Here is an 18,854-nt window from a genome sequence, read left to right as displayed (position 1 = left end):
CGTTGAACAAAGGAATGTATACTTTATTTTTGTACTTATTATTTTTTTATTCTACTACAGATGTCAATGTCGCTTTCTTCTGACATTTTTCAAAATATCTTGTTCAGTGTTCAACAGAAGAAAGAATTGCATAAACGTTTAGAATCGCTTGTGTGAGTACATGATGAGGAAATGTAAGGTTTTGAGTGAACCACCTCTTTATAAGCCGTCTTCTCACTGCAGTCATTTTGATATTTGTACCTGAGAGAAAATCACTTTGAGTATATCAGAGCCTTAACATATTTACAGAGAGCTTTCTTCAGCACTACTTAGCATGCTGACCAACAGGTTTCTGCATAAACGTGTCTTACCTTGTGTCTGCATTTCAGGACCACCCCATAGGCTCCTTGGTAATGACAAAAAAAAAAAAGAGTTTGAATTGCAAATCTTATTTTATAATCTTATATAAAATGCTTATTTCTCATTAACAAACAATATCTACAAAAGATGCACTCACCCTCTCCTACAATCCCAAGGACCTCAAATTTATTCATCACATTACCGATGTCAGGAATCTTCATGAAGTCAAAAGATGCCGAGGTGGTGCATGTCTGGGCTGAGAGGAGCGGAAGGCCAGAGGACGGGACAGGAATCGCTGCTCAGACAGGTCATTGCAGCAAAAAACTGCTCCCGGTTGGTCACAATGCTCTTCTCATAATCCACGCACACACATACTAGTATACTATGCATGCACACACACTTGCTCACCTGAGGAGGAAGAGAAGAGAGGTCAAACAGACATTCATGCAGATCTAATGTATATTTTGCATGCATATGCATCGAATCAGTGGCACGGTTTAATGCATATTTTACATGTATGTGCATGGAATGACATGTGACAGGATGTGTGTAGGATTGTCATGATTCTGTTTGTCTGAGGTGATAATAAACAAGTGCCACAGTTCTTCAAGACGCAGCATCATGAATTTCCCAATAGTTTTGGGAATAGCAAAACAACACAGCTCAGCCTGAATGAGAATTACAGGTGGGTGAACAAGGACAGAATCCTTTACCAAGCCAGAAGTCAGTGATGTAATGTATTGAAAACATCATCTCAGTTACCTCAGTTGTGCGACAGGTATCATCTGCGCTGTAATTATGGCTAGAACCCGTTGCATTAGCACTCGTATGCATTTCCACATGCGTTTCGCAGGTCACGTCGTGACGCCGACATCTCGTTGTATGTTTGTGCATTGAGCATAAAAGCGGCGCATGTCTGCATCTGATGTGTTGTGCGGTATGCGCGTGCGTAAGTGTGTGTGTGCGCGCGCTCGAAATATTCGTAGGTGGATGAAAGTTCTATCATTATTTTAAGCATCTTATCTACCTGACAGTATCAAGAAATGACTGATAGCCCACACCACTCACACCCACTCTTAAATGAACAGTAAAAAAACATGATGAAGAATGATGGGGGGAAAAAAAATCACAACCATTAATGCAAAGTGGCCAGGCAAAATAAAGACGATTTACGTAATTAATGCTGTCTTAAACGCATGACATAATTAACAACAGCTGACTTCGGTATCCTGGAGTGTGTGGGCAGGAGGTGTGCGTGTTTGTCCGTTCACATCAGCGATGTAACAGCCACAAACATCTAACATCAAGCGCAGAAACCAAGCACAGCGATAATACTGTACATTAACGGAAAAGAGCCACAAGCGGAATACTCACTTATATCCAAGACGACGATGCGCAAACTGTCCTCTCGCGTCGCCAAGTAACGATGTTTTCATTTTCACCTGCAGTGGTAACCCATCATCACAGCTGCAACAGTATCCACCTTCATTCTGAGCCATTGACAACCTAACAACGCGAAATTACCAACCGCAGTACGGCGAAGGATCGGCTCATGAATGTTAAGCACGTCGCGCTGACGCTTCCTGCTATCCGTGAGGGTTCGTCCAATCAGCTGGCTGGTTAATAATAATGAGCCAGAAGTTCGCTATAGTAGGGTTCATAAATGAGCGACCATGCGAAGAGGCACCAAGCTGAGTGAGTGGCGGACTGTTCACACCAATAGCGGCCGAACCAAACCCCTCTGCGGCCAATCGCGAAGGAGGAAGCTTCAGAATGGTCCAGAAGAAGCGAAGGGTTCGGTTGAGAAATGATAATATGCGTTCCTGCTCGGATGTGTTACATTTCATACATGCATGCATCCAAATTGATGTTCTTGTGTGTGTGTGTGTGTGTGTGTGTGTGTGTGTGTGTGTGTGTGTGTGTGTGTGTGTGCGTGTGTGGGTTGAGCTGAAAGATCAATTCAACAGACAGATCACACTGTTTATTCTGCTGAGATGAAAAAGAACAGCATGTAGGAGAGAGACTTCGTAAATTATGACTGAAATATTATTGTGCATATGTATTAGGCCATCTATCTATCTATCTATCTATCTATCTATCTATCTATCTATCTATCTATCTATCTATCTATCTATCTATCTATCTATCTATCTATCTATCTATCTATCTATCTATCTATCTATCTATCTATCTAAAATATTTATTAGTTATTATTAGGCCTTTAGAGAATAATAGCGGATTGCGGGAATATGTCGCTCTTAAGCCTACATTATATGCAAAAACAATGTTATTCCTAGAGAAATAAACTAATTGAATGGATACTTGAAAACTCAGACTGACTGCATGAAGTGATTCTTGGTGAAAAGCGCATGGTGCCATCTAGCGATTATTCATGGTTGAAAAATGGACTTAAAGATAAAACTTACAACTAAATTGATAAATAATATTTTTACAATAAAGGTTAAGGATATTAAGTTTTTTCCTTTCTTTTAAAAAAATTCAATGTTATATAAATAAAAAAAGGGGTTTGCATTACAACAAGAAAGAAAACATGCTTTATTTTTTCCGTTCAATGTGTCCTGTTTAATAATATGTTTTATCCATTTGCCAGCAAGACCTTTTAGTAATATTTTAATAAAACGGTCAGAATAGCATGTAAAATCTTTTTACACTGAAATATCTGTTACACTAAATTACAATGAAACTATATTTCATCTATATTTTGCATGCACATTTACATGCACATTAAAATAATTATGGACAAACCTAACCTAACGTTGGGTTAATTTTTAAAATTACATTAAAATTTTTGGTTTGTTTAAATTTGACCAAAGGTTACAACGACCAGACATTTAGAGTGTAGGCCCTACATTAAATGTGTGTGTTTACTTTAATGCATCAAAATATTTGTGGTAAAAACTAGCTGTTTATAAGATTGTGAATTGTAATAATTTTATGAATGTTTTTATGAATTAAATAGCCACAAAATCCACCTTATGAAGTAGCCTCATATTTATTATTGTTAAGCAATGTTTCTTTTTTATTAGGAAATGCTTCATTTGACCTGCAATGATCATATTATAGTTTTATAGCTATATGAACCAGTGTACATACTGTATATTTTATATATATATATATATATATATATATATATATATATATATATATATATATATATATATATATATATATATAGACTTTTGTACTCTATATTATAAAAGCCAATCACAGCAGAAATGTGCTACAATGGGAATCTAGGAGTCTGTTGATATTAAAGATTTAGTGAATTTTCGCGTGCCAAAAATGTACTGGTCGAAAATATGCTATGCCACTTAAAAGACCCTTTAAATTTTGTGGCTTCAGTCATTGTTGGGAGACTCTTTTAGATCTGGAGACATCAACAACTTATATTGAAATATACAGTTGAAATCAGAACTATTAGCCCCCCTAAATTATTAGCCCACCCTGTTTATTTTTTCCCCAATTTCTGTTTAATGGAGACAAGTTTTTTTTCTAAACATAAAAGTTTTAATAACTCATTTCTAATCATTTATTTTATCTTTGACATGATGATAATATTTTACTAGATATTTTATAAGACACTTCTATACAGCTTAAAGTGAAATTTAAATACTTAACTAGGTTAACAAGGCAGGATAGGGTAGTTCAGCAAGTTATTGTATACTAATGGTTTGTTCTGTTGACTATCGAAAAAATATAGCTTAAAGGGGATATATATATATATATATATATATATATATATATATATATATATATATATATATATATATATATATAGGGGTTCATAATTTTGACCCTAAAATGGTTTTAAAATTTAAACCTGCAAGCCGAGATAAAACAAATATGACTTTCTCCAGAAGAAAAGATATTAGATATTATCAGACATGTTGTTGTTTTTAAATGTCTGTAGTTTATTTTATTTATTTAAAATGGGTAGTTTTAGAAACAGTAATGTGAAATTAGTATGAACGTTTTTAGTATTTCATTATTTTTTTTGCAAGTAAATAAAATAGTTTTTTATTACTATTATCTTTTATTTTTAATTTTTATTACTAATCATTCTATCTATCTATCTATCTATCTATCTATCTATCTATCTATCTATCTATCTAGGAAACCCACGAGAACAAGCAAACTCCACACAGAAACGCCAACTGAGCCGAGGCTCGAACCAGCGACCCAGAGACTTTCTTGCTGAGGCGACAGCACTACCTACTGCACCACTGCATCGCCTAATTTGCATATAATACTGTAGATCTAATAGCTTCATAAACCTAGCCTATTCCCGTATAGACTACCCAAGATAATATATATCTCGATATAATACTCGAAATGCATTCTCAATTTCACTCGAATGCACTTCAGACATTTCCAGCAGCAGAAATCTCCCCGACACATTTAGGATCTGCTGTTCTTCAGGTCCACTGATATAAATGCGAGAGCGCAGATGCTGCTGGACATGCGCGGAGGAGCGTAACATGGCGGCCTGTATATCCAATGGAAAGTAAAACAGCAGCACAGCAGGACTGTCCGAGCTGACGCGGTGAGTAAACACCAATGCCGCATCTTTAATATCTATAACGGTGTATGAATCGAGCTGCAGTGTATTGTGTATGTAATTAGCTTATTAGACATGTCAGCGATCAGACTGAAGCGGAAGGCGAGCGTATGTTTACATGAGATGATGATGGTGGTGATGTTGAACGTGTTTTTTTCTCGCGTCTTTTTATTCCGTGCTTGGACTAAAGCCTTTCTGTAATTGACATACTGCTGTTGTGCATGTGGAAAACTGTTTACATCGCGTCAGATTTGTGCATGTGTTATTATTAGCGTAATTACTTAACAGCACACGTTTATGACACCGTGGCATCTGTCCCACCCGTGACAGAAGGGTAATTCTCTGTTTATATGACACCCATTGTTTCAGGGGGATTTTATTGCTCAGTTAAAGTTATCAAAACAATTTACTGGTAATATAATTAAACATTTCATTCAGTTAAAGCTTTTCTGATGCACTCATTGTTTCAGTTTTCCTTCCAGTTAAAGCAATTTAAATAATTTCTGATGCAGAACTGATTTTGGTTTTCTAATATATGTTGATAAGCAATATTGAATATACTAATTTAATCATAATATATTAAGCTTCTATAATAACAACACAATAATAGGTATTTACTAAATATTATATTTAATTAAATATTTTTTGACAGGAATTGCTTCAGTTTATACTGTATTTATTTAGTATATGCCAGTTTCAGTGTATATTTCATATATACAAATAATAAATGTATTAATTTAATTACAATATAACAAGCTTCTGTAACAATGTAATAATAGGTATTTGCTTAATATTATATTCAATTATGGTTTTATTTGACAGGAAATGCTTCAGTTTATTGTTACTGATGCAGAAATATTTTTATTCATTGTTTCAATTTGAATTTACTGGTTTAGATTGAATGGTTTTTTATTTGTTTTCAACAACTATTTTCCTTAGTTTATTAGAAGATAATTATTATCTAGTAATTATTGAATAATGCAATATTACTTTGTCAATAATAATGATATTTCAGTAATATAAATATATGATTTTTAAATACTATATCATAGTTAAATAATATTATTTATTTGATAATTTAATTAAGTTTTCATGATACCAGTTGTTTGAATTATTTTATATTTATATTGATTAATATTTTTAACATAATTATTGCATCACTGGATAGTTTAATAGAAGCTAATTATTATCTAGTAATTAATGAATAATGCAATATTACATTGTCAATAATATAATAATATATCAGAAATATAAATATATACTTTTTCAAATATTATATAAAAATTCAATAATATTATTTATTTATTTATTTATTTAATTAAGTTTTTATGACACAAGATGTCTGTAATTTTTCATATTAATATTAATTCATATTTTCAACATAATTATTGCATTACTGGATAGTTTAATAGAAGCTAATAATTATCTAGCAATTATTAAATATAATATAGTAGCCAACATTTAAAGTTGATCCAAAAAAGTTTTTCAAGACAATAATGGGTGATGTTTAATCGTTTTGGGATGACTTTAATAAAAGGTCTTGAACCACTTCCCAAATGTTGACTCTATTGAATGGTACTGTGTGTGGGTCAAGAGGAAAATCAATTCCTGCATTATGACACATGAATACAACATCAGTATTTATAAACAGAACATTTGTTAATTTTTAAAAAAGTAATTTCTTTTTTTTTTAATTTTCAATTAATTTATTGTGAAAATGACTCAATAAATCCTACTTATTATATAGAAGAGAAGTTAAATGAAGAGTAAACCCCATCAGACCAATGCCTGAGATGAATAACAGCTCTTGACATTCACTTCACCTCATTCATCAGTCCATTCATCATCTCCATTTTCACCCCCTTGCTGTCTTAAAGCAGTCTTCTGTAAAGAGAAATCCTCCTGTCTGGGTCTAGTCTGGTCTGGTCTGGTCTGGTCTGCGAAGGCCTTGAAAACACAGACAGACAAAACAGACAGAGAGAAAGAGAGAGAGAGAGGAGAGAGAGAGAGAGACAGAATGTGGAGCTCATCTGTTAATGGGAGCTGCAGGAATCCTTTTCATGTGCCACTGCAGACTCCCACAAATGTACACCGGCTAATGACCTTTTTACGGCCAACTGGAATCTTTATGACGACTGTCTGAATGGGATTCACAGCTTCAGACTGAAGAATGAGGATGACGAGAGGGGGGAAAGAGAGATAGATAGAGAGAGAGAGAGAGAGAGAGAGAGAGAGAGAGGCCGTCTGCTTTCTAGACTGAAGTAGCTGCTAGTTTGTGAGCATCGCAACATTGGCTCGACATTGAAAGGATTGTAACTCTATTGCTTTACAAGACAGACTTGTTTGCTGGATTTTGTTTGGGATGTTTTGGTTTCTGCATCATCTGGAGGTTTTGCTTGATGTGTTGGCAGGATAAGAAAGTAAGATTAAAGCAGAAATGCATGTTTTATTATTGCTTTCGTCCTAAAAACATCTTTAAAATGTACAACAATGGCTACATTAGTTCCAGGATGCCTGGATCTTGTTTGTATTTTGTAACATTTTATTCTGTAATAGGGCTGCACAATATATAGTTTCAGCATTGATATCTCAATGTGCGCATCCGCAGTAGTCACATTGCAAAGATATGCAATGTTAAGTCGAGATTATAGTTGGCCAGGAGGTGCAGAATTGTAAATAATCACTGTATTTATACAGAATTTATATGATTTTGAACAAATGTTTTTCTTACTTAATTGTGCTTGTTTTAAGAACAAACTCCTAATTTTACCTTCTGACCATCTGACTTTTAAAACAAATCAATATTTTTACTTGATTTAAGAATTTGTTTTAGTCATTTGGACTACAAATGTGTCAAAGCAAAGTAAGAAAAGCATTTTTTTTTTTGCATTGTGATTTATTCAATTTCTGAACCTTAATACTGTTAAGACTCCACAGCAAGCTATCAAATAGAGATTTTCAACTATCTTATGAAACTGTATTCATATCGCAATATTTATCACAGAAAAATAAAATAGGACATAATCGTATTTTTTCCAATATCGTAAAGCCCTATTCTGTATATATATATTGATGCTTGTGTTTTTTTGTGTTGTGTTTTGCTATTTTTATTGGCTGTGTTTAAAACTAATTCTGTAGCGTTTATTTTTTTAATAAATAAAAAAAAATGTCTGTAGTTGTTTATTTTATTTATTTAAAATGGGTAATTTTAGTATCAGTAACCACTATTATATTTCATTATTTTTATTGCTATTTAATAAAATAGTTTTTGTTTTTTATTTTTGTTACTATTATTTTTTATTATCTATCTATCTATCTATCTATCTATCTATCTATCTATCTATCTATCTATCTATCTATCTATCTATCTATCTATCTATCTATCTATCTATCTATCCATCCATCCATCCATCCATCCATCCATCCATCCATACATCCATACATCCATCCATCCATCCATCCATCCATCCAAAATCTTCTTTCAACTTATTTTATGTTCAGTTTTATAGTAACAGATACATTTTACTTTTATCCACAGTGCTTAATGTTGTGTTTTAGGGTTAGAGTTTAATAGACAAAATGTAAAATGTCTTGGTAACAAAAAAAATATACATAAAATGCTCAGTTTTATTACATATTTGTTTTTGCCTTTTATACGGTGTAAAAAACTGTAATATTGTGAAGTTATTCAAAGTTTCTTGTTTAAACATATTTTTAAATATAATTTATTCCTGTGATGACAAAACGTTTTTCAGCAGTGAATGTGCTCAAGAAACATTTATTATTATTATTATTATTATTATTATTATTATAGAGTTAGGGGTAAATAGACTCACTGGATAAAATTATGAATATGAAATTCTCAGTTTTATAGAGTATATGCCAGTATATTGTACCAGTTCTTAGTATATATCTTGTTATTATAGTAAAATAACTAATTAGTTACAAATCTATTTTAAATCAGTGTCAAATTAAATACATTATACAGTAACATCAAACAAAAACAACACACTCTTTCTTGTTGACCATATTTCCTATTTTCAGACCATATTTGTTTTGTTTTCTTTAGCTTTGTTGAATATCCCATTACAAAGTCCTTAGTGGACTAACAGCGGTACAGAAAGGACGTTCCTCTTCCCTCAGTTTACACTGGACTTCAGCTGTGGTTAATTTCCCCAAACTGAGATTGACTGATGACTGAGAGAGCGTCCCGGCTTTGATCACGCTGACTTATTATGATGTCAAATAGAGGAAAAGCTTCTCTTACCCAGCGCTTTGATTCTCTAAAGGTATTTGTGATTTAGTGATAATCTTCTTCTTCGAGCAGTATGATCTTGGTGGAATAAATCGAGCTCAGATGCCAGTAGGGAGTATAAAGTATAATCCCTGTCTTCCGTAATGCAGGAATATGGTTTCCGGGATGAGTTCATGAACTCTGAGACGAAACTGATCTCTGCTTTGATAAAAGAGAAGACTGTTATTTGCAGGTCTATTATTAACACTGCTTTAAATGTAAGTTTAGGTCACGCTACTGTTTAAAAGAAGAGACTTTTTATTGTTGCTGGCAGTGTTTCTTCTATATAAAAATTATTATTGTTATTATTATTAATAAATTGTTTATTGTCAAAATGACGTAATAAATCCTACTTATTATATAGAAGAGTAGTTATAGGAAGAATAAACCCATCAGACCAATGCCTGAGATGAATAACAGCTCTGAGATGAATAACAGCTCTTGACTAGAATTGATGGTTTTTAATATATTTTAATATATTTTGGATATTAAATTAAATGTCACTTAAGGCGGTATATCAGTAACATAAACATCATTATTGAATATGATAATTAAATAATAACACTCATTTGTTTGTTTAATTAAGGTTTTTATTAAGGTTTTTATTTTGCCTTACTAGAACACAAATAATGTAATGAAATTATACATTTACATTTAATAATTATATTTATTAAATCATAAATAAATAAATAAATAATGCTTTTATGAACATTTTTAACATAAATATTGAAACAATGGATATTTTAATACAAGATAAATAGCAGTGCTGATTTGCTACTCAAGAAACATTTCATTACATCATAGTTATGGAATAATATAATATTTTTGGTCGTTTAATTAACATTTATTAAAAATTAATTAATAAAAATAATGTGTTTAATTAATATTGAAAAACTGGATATTTAATACAAGATAAATAACATTTGAATGTGCTAATTTGCTGCTCAAGAAACATTTCAATACATTACTATTATTATTATTATTGTTATTTTTATTATTATTTAATATGAATTCTTCTTATGTTTTTCCAGACATCATTCTCAATTTTGTTTCGGATAATTTAATGAAACTAAGATCATTTAAAAGAAAATCATTTATTTGCAGTATAAATGTTCTGTAAAGGCATTACTCTCACTTTTGATTTGTGTAATCAAAACAAGACTTTAAAACATATTGAATAAAGCTTATTACTATTAAACGCAACACATGCAATAAATAGCATTTTATTGTAATATAACAATATTAAATTCTAATTCTTTACCCTGTTTAAAATAAATATTTATAAACATGATACATACAGTTGAAGTCAGATTTATTAACCTCCTCTGAATTATAAGCCCCTCTGTTTATTTTTTTCCCCAATTTCTGTTTAATGGAGAGAAGATTTTTTCAACACATTTCTAAACATAACAGTTTTAATAACATTTCTATATAACTCATTTCTAATAACTGATTTATTTTATCTTTGCCATGATGACAGTAAATAATATTTTACTAGATATTTTTCTAGACACTTTTATACAGCTTAAAGTGACATTTAAAGACTCAAAGTTGATTAGGTTAACTCGGCAGGTTAGGGTAATTAGGCAAGTTATTGTATAATGATGGTTTGTTCTGTAGACTATGCAAAAATATATATATAAATAGCTTAAAGGGGCTAATTTGACCTTAAAATGATAAAAAAATAAAAATATAAACTGCTTTTATTCTAGCCAAAATAAAACAAATAAGACTTTCTCGAGAAGAAGAAATATTATCAGTCATACTGTGAAAATTTCCTTGCTCTGTTAAACATCATTTGGGAAATATTTAAAAAATGAAAAATAAAAAAAGGGAGCTAATAATTCTGACTTCAACTGTATGTTTATAATTATAATACATCCTTGTTGAAAAGTACACTCAAAAAAAGGATTTTTGTTGCTTGTTCAAACTACTGATGTAAAATGAGTTGAAAACACAATTCTTAATTTGAAAAAAAAAAGTTTAATATTCAATCCACCTAAATTTGTAATAATAATTATGTTTGTTTTTTATTTATGTTGGGACAAAATGAAGGAATTGTGTGGAACCCAACCAGCATTTTTCATAGTGTACACCATTTATGACTTTTAAAAATGTGTAACTGGCTTTCATTGCGCTTGAATTTCTTTTTCTTTTCTTGTTTTTATGATTCATTCTTTTAGGTGGCTTATTAGGTGCTCTCCAGTTTATGTCCACTTCATGTGTTTTTCCAGGTCATCATGGGAAAAACCCACCAGAAAGGTGAAAACTTTATCCCTCTTTGACCTTTTAGATTTTCAGAATTACACAACACATGTTGTTTATCTACCTTTCACTTTTTCAGACAAGAAGCACCATAAGGAGAAATCGGGGAGGAATAATGAAGATTCACAGCCTTCACAAAAGCTCACAGGTAAAACCTTCTTATTCCTCAATCATAAAGCTGTAAAATAGTCCCACAGTGTTGATGCTGATGTGTGTTTGCTCATTCCTCAGAGGCGTTCAGCTGGGAAATGTACTTGCGGGAGACGTCGTCCTGTCCTGCTTCCCCCAGCTGTTTTAGACAGGTACATCAAGCCCTTCGGTCAAATAATGAAGCTGTCCTGACTAACCTAACGCTCCTTCATGCATGGCTGCTGCTTAATTTAGCATGACCATTGTATTTGTTATTCTTTGCCTGGATACCTGATTTATGCTTCATTTTGATTGCAGTTTAACTTCCGAATTTGAATAGAAAGAGCAAAGAGGATGAAGAATTTGAAATGAAGTGGAGTTAAAATGCAGGGAACACTCAAAAAAGATATATATATTTGCAGCGTATTCAAACTACTTATTTGAAATGAGCTGAAACAACACAACTATTGAGATTTTGTTGGAAAAACTTAATTGTTTATGTGCAATCTTCTTAAATTAGTTAAATCTGTAAAGTTAACTTAATCGATTTGTGTTGGGACAACATGAATGAATTGTGTGGAACCCAGCATCATTTACAGCGAGGGTTTCATAATATGTTTTCAATAGTAAAACTGTAACATTGTCATTAAAATGTCATTCAAAAGTGAAGAGTCAGTAAGTATTTTGAGGCAATTTATAATTATTATTATTATTGATTTGTTTTAAAGGGTGTATTACTTTAGTCAAAAATAACATGAAGGTTTTATCTGAAATGTATCTGGTGTTCTTAGGTACTTTCTGTCCATCCTAGAATCCTGAACAAATGTGTTACGCTAAGATAATAAGCAGCACAATAGTTAACATTGCTAAAAGAATAATATTAGAAAATGTAATTTTTCTGGAATATTTACTGGAATAATACAGATTTTCAGTCACAAAAAATGTTTAAAAATTCAATTTTTTAAGTAAAGGAATATTTTTTATTTTTAAATTTGGAAGAAATATTATTTTTATTAATATTTAATTACCTTTACCTTTTTTTACTATTATATATATATTCAGTCAGACATATTTCTATTAAACAATTAACAATATACTACTTCTGACTTGCACCTAATAAAATATATAAAACTTTTAATAGAATATATTTATAGATTTATTTGTGGTATATGATTTTTTTGTCAACTACATTCAGTTACATTTTTATGTGTGTGTCTTCTGTAAATTGTATTTTTTTTGCTGAGAAAATTAGTTTACCCCCCCCCCCCCTCTCTCTCTGTTTAGTTTTTGAAATGGTTATCCTTTTTTATTAGAGCACTTTACTGTTATTATTGTTGTTTTTTAATCTATGTATTTATTTTGCCTGTGAACATATTTGCAGTATTGCATATTGCAGTAACATATTTGACTTTGTGGTGGATATGATGAAAGGTTTGCTTTTAGATGTTTCTATCTGTAATAAAGTGTGCCAGAAGTCAAAGTCTCTCTCATTTTCACTCACTGTGTGTGTCTCCAGTCTAGAGTTCCTCCTGCTAATGATTTTAGAGTGGGGATGAAGGTGGAGGCCTGTGACCCGAGGAATGCCTCTTCCTGGTGTATTGCCACAGTCATGGGTTTGATGGGTGTTCGTTTGCGGCTCCGGCTGGATGGCAGTGACAGCACCAATGACTTCTGGAGGCTGGTGGACGCAGCTGACATTCAGCCCATCGGCACGTGTGAGAAGAGTGGAGACATGCTGCAGCCGCCACTGGGTACAGTAGAGAAAAGATGTGCATTAGGAAAACTTGTATTGTTTTTTACTAAAAGAATATACAGTTGAAGTCAGACTTATTAGCCCTCTGTTTATATCTGTTAAATGAAAAAAAAAATTTTTTTTTTTACCATATTTCTTAACATAATAGTTTTAATAACTCATTTCTAATAACTGATGTATTTTATCTTTGCCATGATGACAGTACATCATATTTTACTAGATATTTTTCAAGATACTAGTATTCAGCTTAAAATGTAAAGGCTTAACTATGTTAGTTAGGGTAATTAGGCATTGTATAACAATGGTTTGTTCTGTAGACAGTCAAAAAATAGCTAAAAAGGCTAATAATTTTGACCTTAAATTGTTTTTTAAATAAATAAAAAACTGATTTTATTCTAGCTGAAATAAAACAAATAAGACTTTCTCAAGAAGAAAACATATTATAGGAAATACTGTGAAAAAAATTCCTTCCTCTATTAAACATTGTTTAGGAAATGTTTAAAAAAGAAAAAAAAATCACAGGAGGGCTAATCATTTTGACTTCAATTGTATATTGAAGAATGCAAACACAAACTAAAATATTTGTATTTTTCCAAATGTAATTCAAGATTTAAACATTGTGATGTATTTTTTTTATTTTATTGTTTTTCTGCTTAACATGAACATGATGATAATAAAATAATAAATGATATTCATACATTTTTTGCCAATGAATCATTTGATGGCATATTAGAAGATTCTAGTTAAAGTTATTCTAGTTATTTTATATCATCTTTAAGAACCATCAGATTTTATATATTTATCAGCAAGAAGGTTTAATCATTTAAATTCTGATAAAATTTTACGTTATTAATTAAGCTCAGAATAAATATTCTAAATATTCTTCTTTACATAAGAAGAATGAGAAAGAGAATGTTTGTGAATGTGAATGGAAAATGATTTATTTAATAATTATGATATATTTTTTACATTTTCTAATTATTTGAAAATTAAAATAGACACTTTATCTCGCATTTAATTTTTTTTTGTTTATATAAAGCTTCCATTTTGTTTCACTTTGATATATTAAATGTTTTTTATAAAATAAAATTTAATAAATTGATTTAATGCAGATGTAAATAAATAACAAAAAAATAACAAAAACAACAAACTACTGATACATTTACAAAAAAAATTAAAAGAGCAATGCACTTATTTTAAATTCTGTTCATGATCCTTTACCTGTTTAACACCACTTTCTCATCTTCAGGATTTAGAATGAATGCTTCTTCATGGCCCATGTTCCTATTAAAAACATTAAGTGGAGCAGAAATGGCTCCATCTTCAGCCTTTAAAAAGGTAATTTCTTTTTAAATCACAAAACCACATTAATAAGCTTTTTAAAACATCCACGAATAACATTTTGTAATAAATTAAAAATATAAGCCATGACTTAGTTGTAAACACAAACTCCGGCTTGTATAATGCAGATTTTAAACAACATTGTATGGTAAAAGAGGATTTTTTTTTTATATTTTGGGCAATCAGCAGTCATTTCAGTATATGAATGCTAATTATCTTTAAAGGAGCCACCCAGGCCGACTCAGAACTTCTTTAAAGCGGGAATGAAACTGGAGGCGGTGGACAGAAAGAACCCGTACCTCATCTGTCCTGCGACAATCGGGGAGGTCAGAGGAGACAAAATCTTCATCATGTTTGACGGTTGGAGAGGAGCGTTTGACTACTGGTGTCAGTTCGACTCCAGGGACATCTTCCCCGTGGGCTGGTGTCAACTGACCAACCACAGCCTGCAGCCACCCGGAAACTGCTGTGAGTACAGATTCTTACCACTAGAGGGCGCCACAATTCTGTTTATACTCAGTGTGCATGGAGAACCAATATATTGTATAGTGCTGTTCGTCTTTATGAGTTTACAATCTAGTGTATTAAAACTAGTTGGAAAAAAAAATAAAAAATGTTATCAAATAAAACAAAATCAAGGCAAGATTTTGAGGTTTTATTTTTTCATTACAACTTCATTTATTATAATTTTATTGTAATTTAAAGCGGGTGCTCTGGCGGGTGCTCAGACTTCTGTATCCGGATTTTTATGTATTTTTTGGATTATTATGTAACCTTTTATAATACACAAAATCAGGGAAATGTCTTTCCGGCTGTTCATATTAGTTTCTGAATTATGAAGTAAAAAAAGACATTTCCTAAATCCTTTCTATAAAAATCTTTAAATTTAATAAGCAAAAAAATTAACGTGACTTCATCCAAAGTTCAGATGAGGTTTTCTGGTAAAATTGTATACAACTGAGCACATTTATTTAAGTGGCTCATTAACATATTTCAGAAAACTTGTGTTAGAAAACTTGCATTTTTACAATTAAAACAATCAATCAGCGATGGCGCCACCTCACAGAAAGAAGGTTGCTGGTTCGAGCGTCATCTGGGTCAGTTGGCATTTCTGTGGAGAGTTTGCATGGTCCCCATGTTGCCATGGGTTTCCTCCGGGTGCTCCGGTTTTCTCCACAAGTACAAGGACATGCGGTATAGGTGAATTGTGTAAGCTAAAATTGTCCAGTGTATGTGTGCGAATGAGCTGGAAGAGCATCTGGTGCATAAAACCTTTGCTGGATAAGTTGGTGTTTCATTCCACTGTGGCGACCCCTGATTAATAAAGAGACTAAGCCGAAAAGAAAATGAATGTATGAATAATCCATAAACTAAGGAAGTATGGTGATAACTATTAGGTTTTTAGTTTTAGTTTTAGCATGTTCACCTGGAGTGAGCTCTACATTTAAAATTGCTCTATAATTAAGTTTAAAAATGTAAACATTTAATAATGAATACACGTTGGGTGTATTTAGATTTTTTTAAATATATATCTTTAAATGTATTTCTGTTATAGGCTAATTGAACAATGCTAGGTTTTTTGAATACTGACCAAATCTATTAATGATTATTAATATGTATTAAACATTTTATTCAGTTGTTTAATGCCTTGCTAACAAGCAGAAGACAATAACCAGTTTTAAATTCCAGTTGTGCACACAGGAAACTATTAATTTTATTAATTCTAATAATTATTAAGAATTATTATTCTGCTACAGCTTGCCTTGCTATTATTAGAAGTATGCTATTCTGTGACATTATAGCATTGTGACAATAATCATCTGTCAAACAATTCACCTTCATAAATACTGACATTTTCATTGTCTCGGCTTAATAATCTACTGACAGAAGCGTATTAATCTTTACGGTCAAAGATTGATCTTTACACCTTTTTTTTCAGCATTTTTATTGTTTTTATTATTTTAAAACCTCATTGTGCTAAGGTCTTTAAGTTATGTTCAGCTCTTTTCAGTATTGTTTTTTTTTTTTTTTAGCTGGTGAATTAAAGGGTGGCATGGTGACTCGATGGTTATCACTGTTGATCACTGGGCCAGTTGGCATTTCTGTGTGGAGTTTGCATGTTGGTGTGGGTTTCCTCCGGGTGCTCCAGTTTCCCCCACAGTCCAAACAAATGATCTATAGATTAACTGAATAAGCTAAATTGGCCATATTGTATGTGTGTGAATGAGAGAACTAACCTTTTAAATATACTTCCTCAAATCTCTCCTCATATGTGCTTAAAATGTATTTAGCTCTTTATTTTAAGCTCAAATATATCTCTCTTGTCTTTTTAACATGAGCAACACGCAGTAACATTGCAAACACCTAATTCTTTTTGACAGCGACATCTATTTAACATGCACACCTCGCTAGGCTGCACATATAACTCCTGATGTGCTGTAAATCTGGCCTGTGATGGTTTATCGCTGTCTGTTGGTGCTGTTCAAAAGTTGAACCCGAGCTTAAGCAGTTTGTGTGGCTCTGGCAGAATAATTGATGTGAAGAGAATGAAAACGGAGTTCATGATGGATGGTGGTAGTTACACATCTCCTATCAGTTCTTCCTCCTGTGAATACTTTCGAGGCATGTTTACAGCTCTCTTCCTGCTTTAAGCTGAGCGGACACGACCAGACAGAAAGGATTTTGGGTTTTGGGGAAGTTTCTCGTTTATCCTAGTCAGACATCAGGTTTTGTGAGTATTAAAGTAAAAATTACCAAACAAGTTATTTTTTTATTTTTATTAATTGTTATGATTAGACAGTGGTGGAAAGAGTACTGAAAACTCATACATAAAAGTATCTGTTGTAAATATCACTCACAGTAAAAAGTAGCCCTTTCAATAGAACTCAAGAGTGGTGAGTATTATGCTGTAAAATGCTGGTGCGTAATTTGTGGACGTGTGTAAACGTCACATTGTGTTGTGCATTTAGCTATTGCCCAGCAGGCACACAACGTCATAAGATGCTAATATTAGGTTAGATTTAGGTTGTGATGTAAAAATGCAATGTTTAGCCAGTGTCTAAGGATTTAGGTTGTGTTAAAAAAAGTGATCAAAATCCAATGTCGAGCCAACATCTTAAACCACTGTCATATTGACGTCAAATATTCATCAGGTATGGCAACCAAAATCCAATGTCTGATAGACATCATAGTGGTAACGTCCACACAATGTCAAGCTGTAACATCATTAGACGTTGATTTTGGTTGATGTTAGGTTGGATATTGATGTCTGCCTGACATGGATTCTACTGTCAATCAGATTTTCATTTCCAAACAAAATGTAACATCTTCACAGCGTCGGGGTACAACGTTGATCTGACGTCATGTTGACGTCTTGTGCCTGCTGGGTGTTTAAGGCCATTTCGATCATCATACAGTAAGCATCCTTCATCTTCTCATCAATGACATGCATCTAAACAGTCTCTGGGTCAATGCGTGTGAAGATTGGGGGGACGATTCTAAGGGCCCCCAGAGACATTATCAAGAGCCCACGACCAGACAACCCCCCCGAACCCCCCACCCCGTTCAATTTTGTCCGGCATCCATTCTCCCAATGCATCCATTCTCCCTTATACACATTTGGTCGTAAGCGATCCAGTTTATAGAGTCAATCACATCAGCATGTATATTATGGTATGTGGCTAATTTATTTCTAACGATAAACATTCGGTTTTAAGTTTAGTATGGGTTTGGGTTTGTTTTTATTTCCAACATGATCTGGCAACACTGTGTCAAGTCATAGCTTGTTTCCTTGATTTTCTTGCACAGAAGAGAGAAAATGAACTTTATGTGTAGAGAACATGATTAAGGAATTAAATGTGAACCGACAACCTCTTTGGGAATTTGAATTCTGGGCACAACAAGATCTGAATTTTCTCAGGACCACTAGAGTTAGCTTCTCATTTGAAAAAAAGGTAAATTTTTAACATTCCATTTATTGACTGCCCCAGTATTACTTAAAATGCTTGGATCAGACCATGATTAATCAGTAGTTTATAGTCTAAATGCTTTAAAAGAGCTTTAATCAAGAGCTTTAATCATTCACATTATGAGTGAATGCTAATAAGGCCTATATCGTGAGGGAGCTCACATTTAGTTAAACTGTTATATTACAA

At 32.4% G+C, this 18,854-nt stretch overlaps 2 protein-coding genes across 24 annotated transcripts in view; one reads left to right on the top strand and one right to left on the bottom strand.

Annotated features, from left to right (window-relative positions):
* The window catches only part of cdkl5 (cyclin dependent kinase like 5), a 141,268-nt gene that overhangs the window by 69,353 nt on the left and 53,061 nt on the right, over window positions 1–18,854 (bottom strand). For 7 of the 18 annotated variants that reach the window (XM_005169371.5, XM_005169373.5, XM_068224186.1 and 4 more), the window contains exons 1-3: window positions 1,714–1,850; window positions 497–747; window positions 351–385 (exon numbers count right to left, since the gene is read on the bottom strand). In XM_005169371.5, coding sequence (XP_005169428.1) covers window positions 351–385; window positions 497–560 — 99 coding nt within the window. In that variant the 5' untranslated portion in view covers window positions 561–747; window positions 1,714–1,850. 18 annotated transcript variants of the gene reach the window in all.
* The window catches only part of scml2 (Scm polycomb group protein like 2), a 52,065-nt gene continuing 38,030 nt past the window's right edge, over window positions 4,820–18,854 (top strand). For 2 of the 6 annotated variants that reach the window (XM_003199502.7, XM_009306121.5), the window contains exons 1-8: window positions 4,820–4,903; window positions 8,988–9,207; window positions 11,396–11,474; window positions 11,557–11,625; window positions 11,709–11,779; window positions 13,123–13,357; window positions 14,609–14,697; window positions 14,925–15,168. In XM_003199502.7, coding sequence (XP_003199550.1) covers window positions 11,453–11,474; window positions 11,557–11,625; window positions 11,709–11,779; window positions 13,123–13,357; window positions 14,609–14,697; window positions 14,925–15,168 — 730 coding nt within the window. In that variant the 5' untranslated portion in view covers window positions 4,820–4,903; window positions 8,988–9,207; window positions 11,396–11,452. Of the gene's footprint in view, window positions 4,904–7,169; window positions 7,339–8,987; window positions 9,208–11,395; window positions 11,475–11,556; window positions 11,626–11,708; window positions 11,780–13,122; window positions 13,358–14,608; window positions 14,698–14,924; window positions 15,169–18,854 lie in introns of those variants that run through there. The other 4 variants (XM_073916876.1, XM_073916874.1, XM_073916875.1 and 1 more) reach the window with 2 other exon arrangements.

Source organism: Danio rerio, chromosome 11 (assembly GCF_049306965.1).
Source record: "Danio rerio strain Tuebingen ecotype United States chromosome 11, GRCz12tu, whole genome shotgun sequence".
Classification (NCBI taxonomy): Eukaryota; Metazoa; Chordata; class Actinopteri; order Cypriniformes; family Danionidae; genus Danio; species Danio rerio.
The sequence above is the reverse complement of the archived record's forward strand: the minus strand, read 5'-3'. Positions and strand labels throughout refer to the sequence as shown.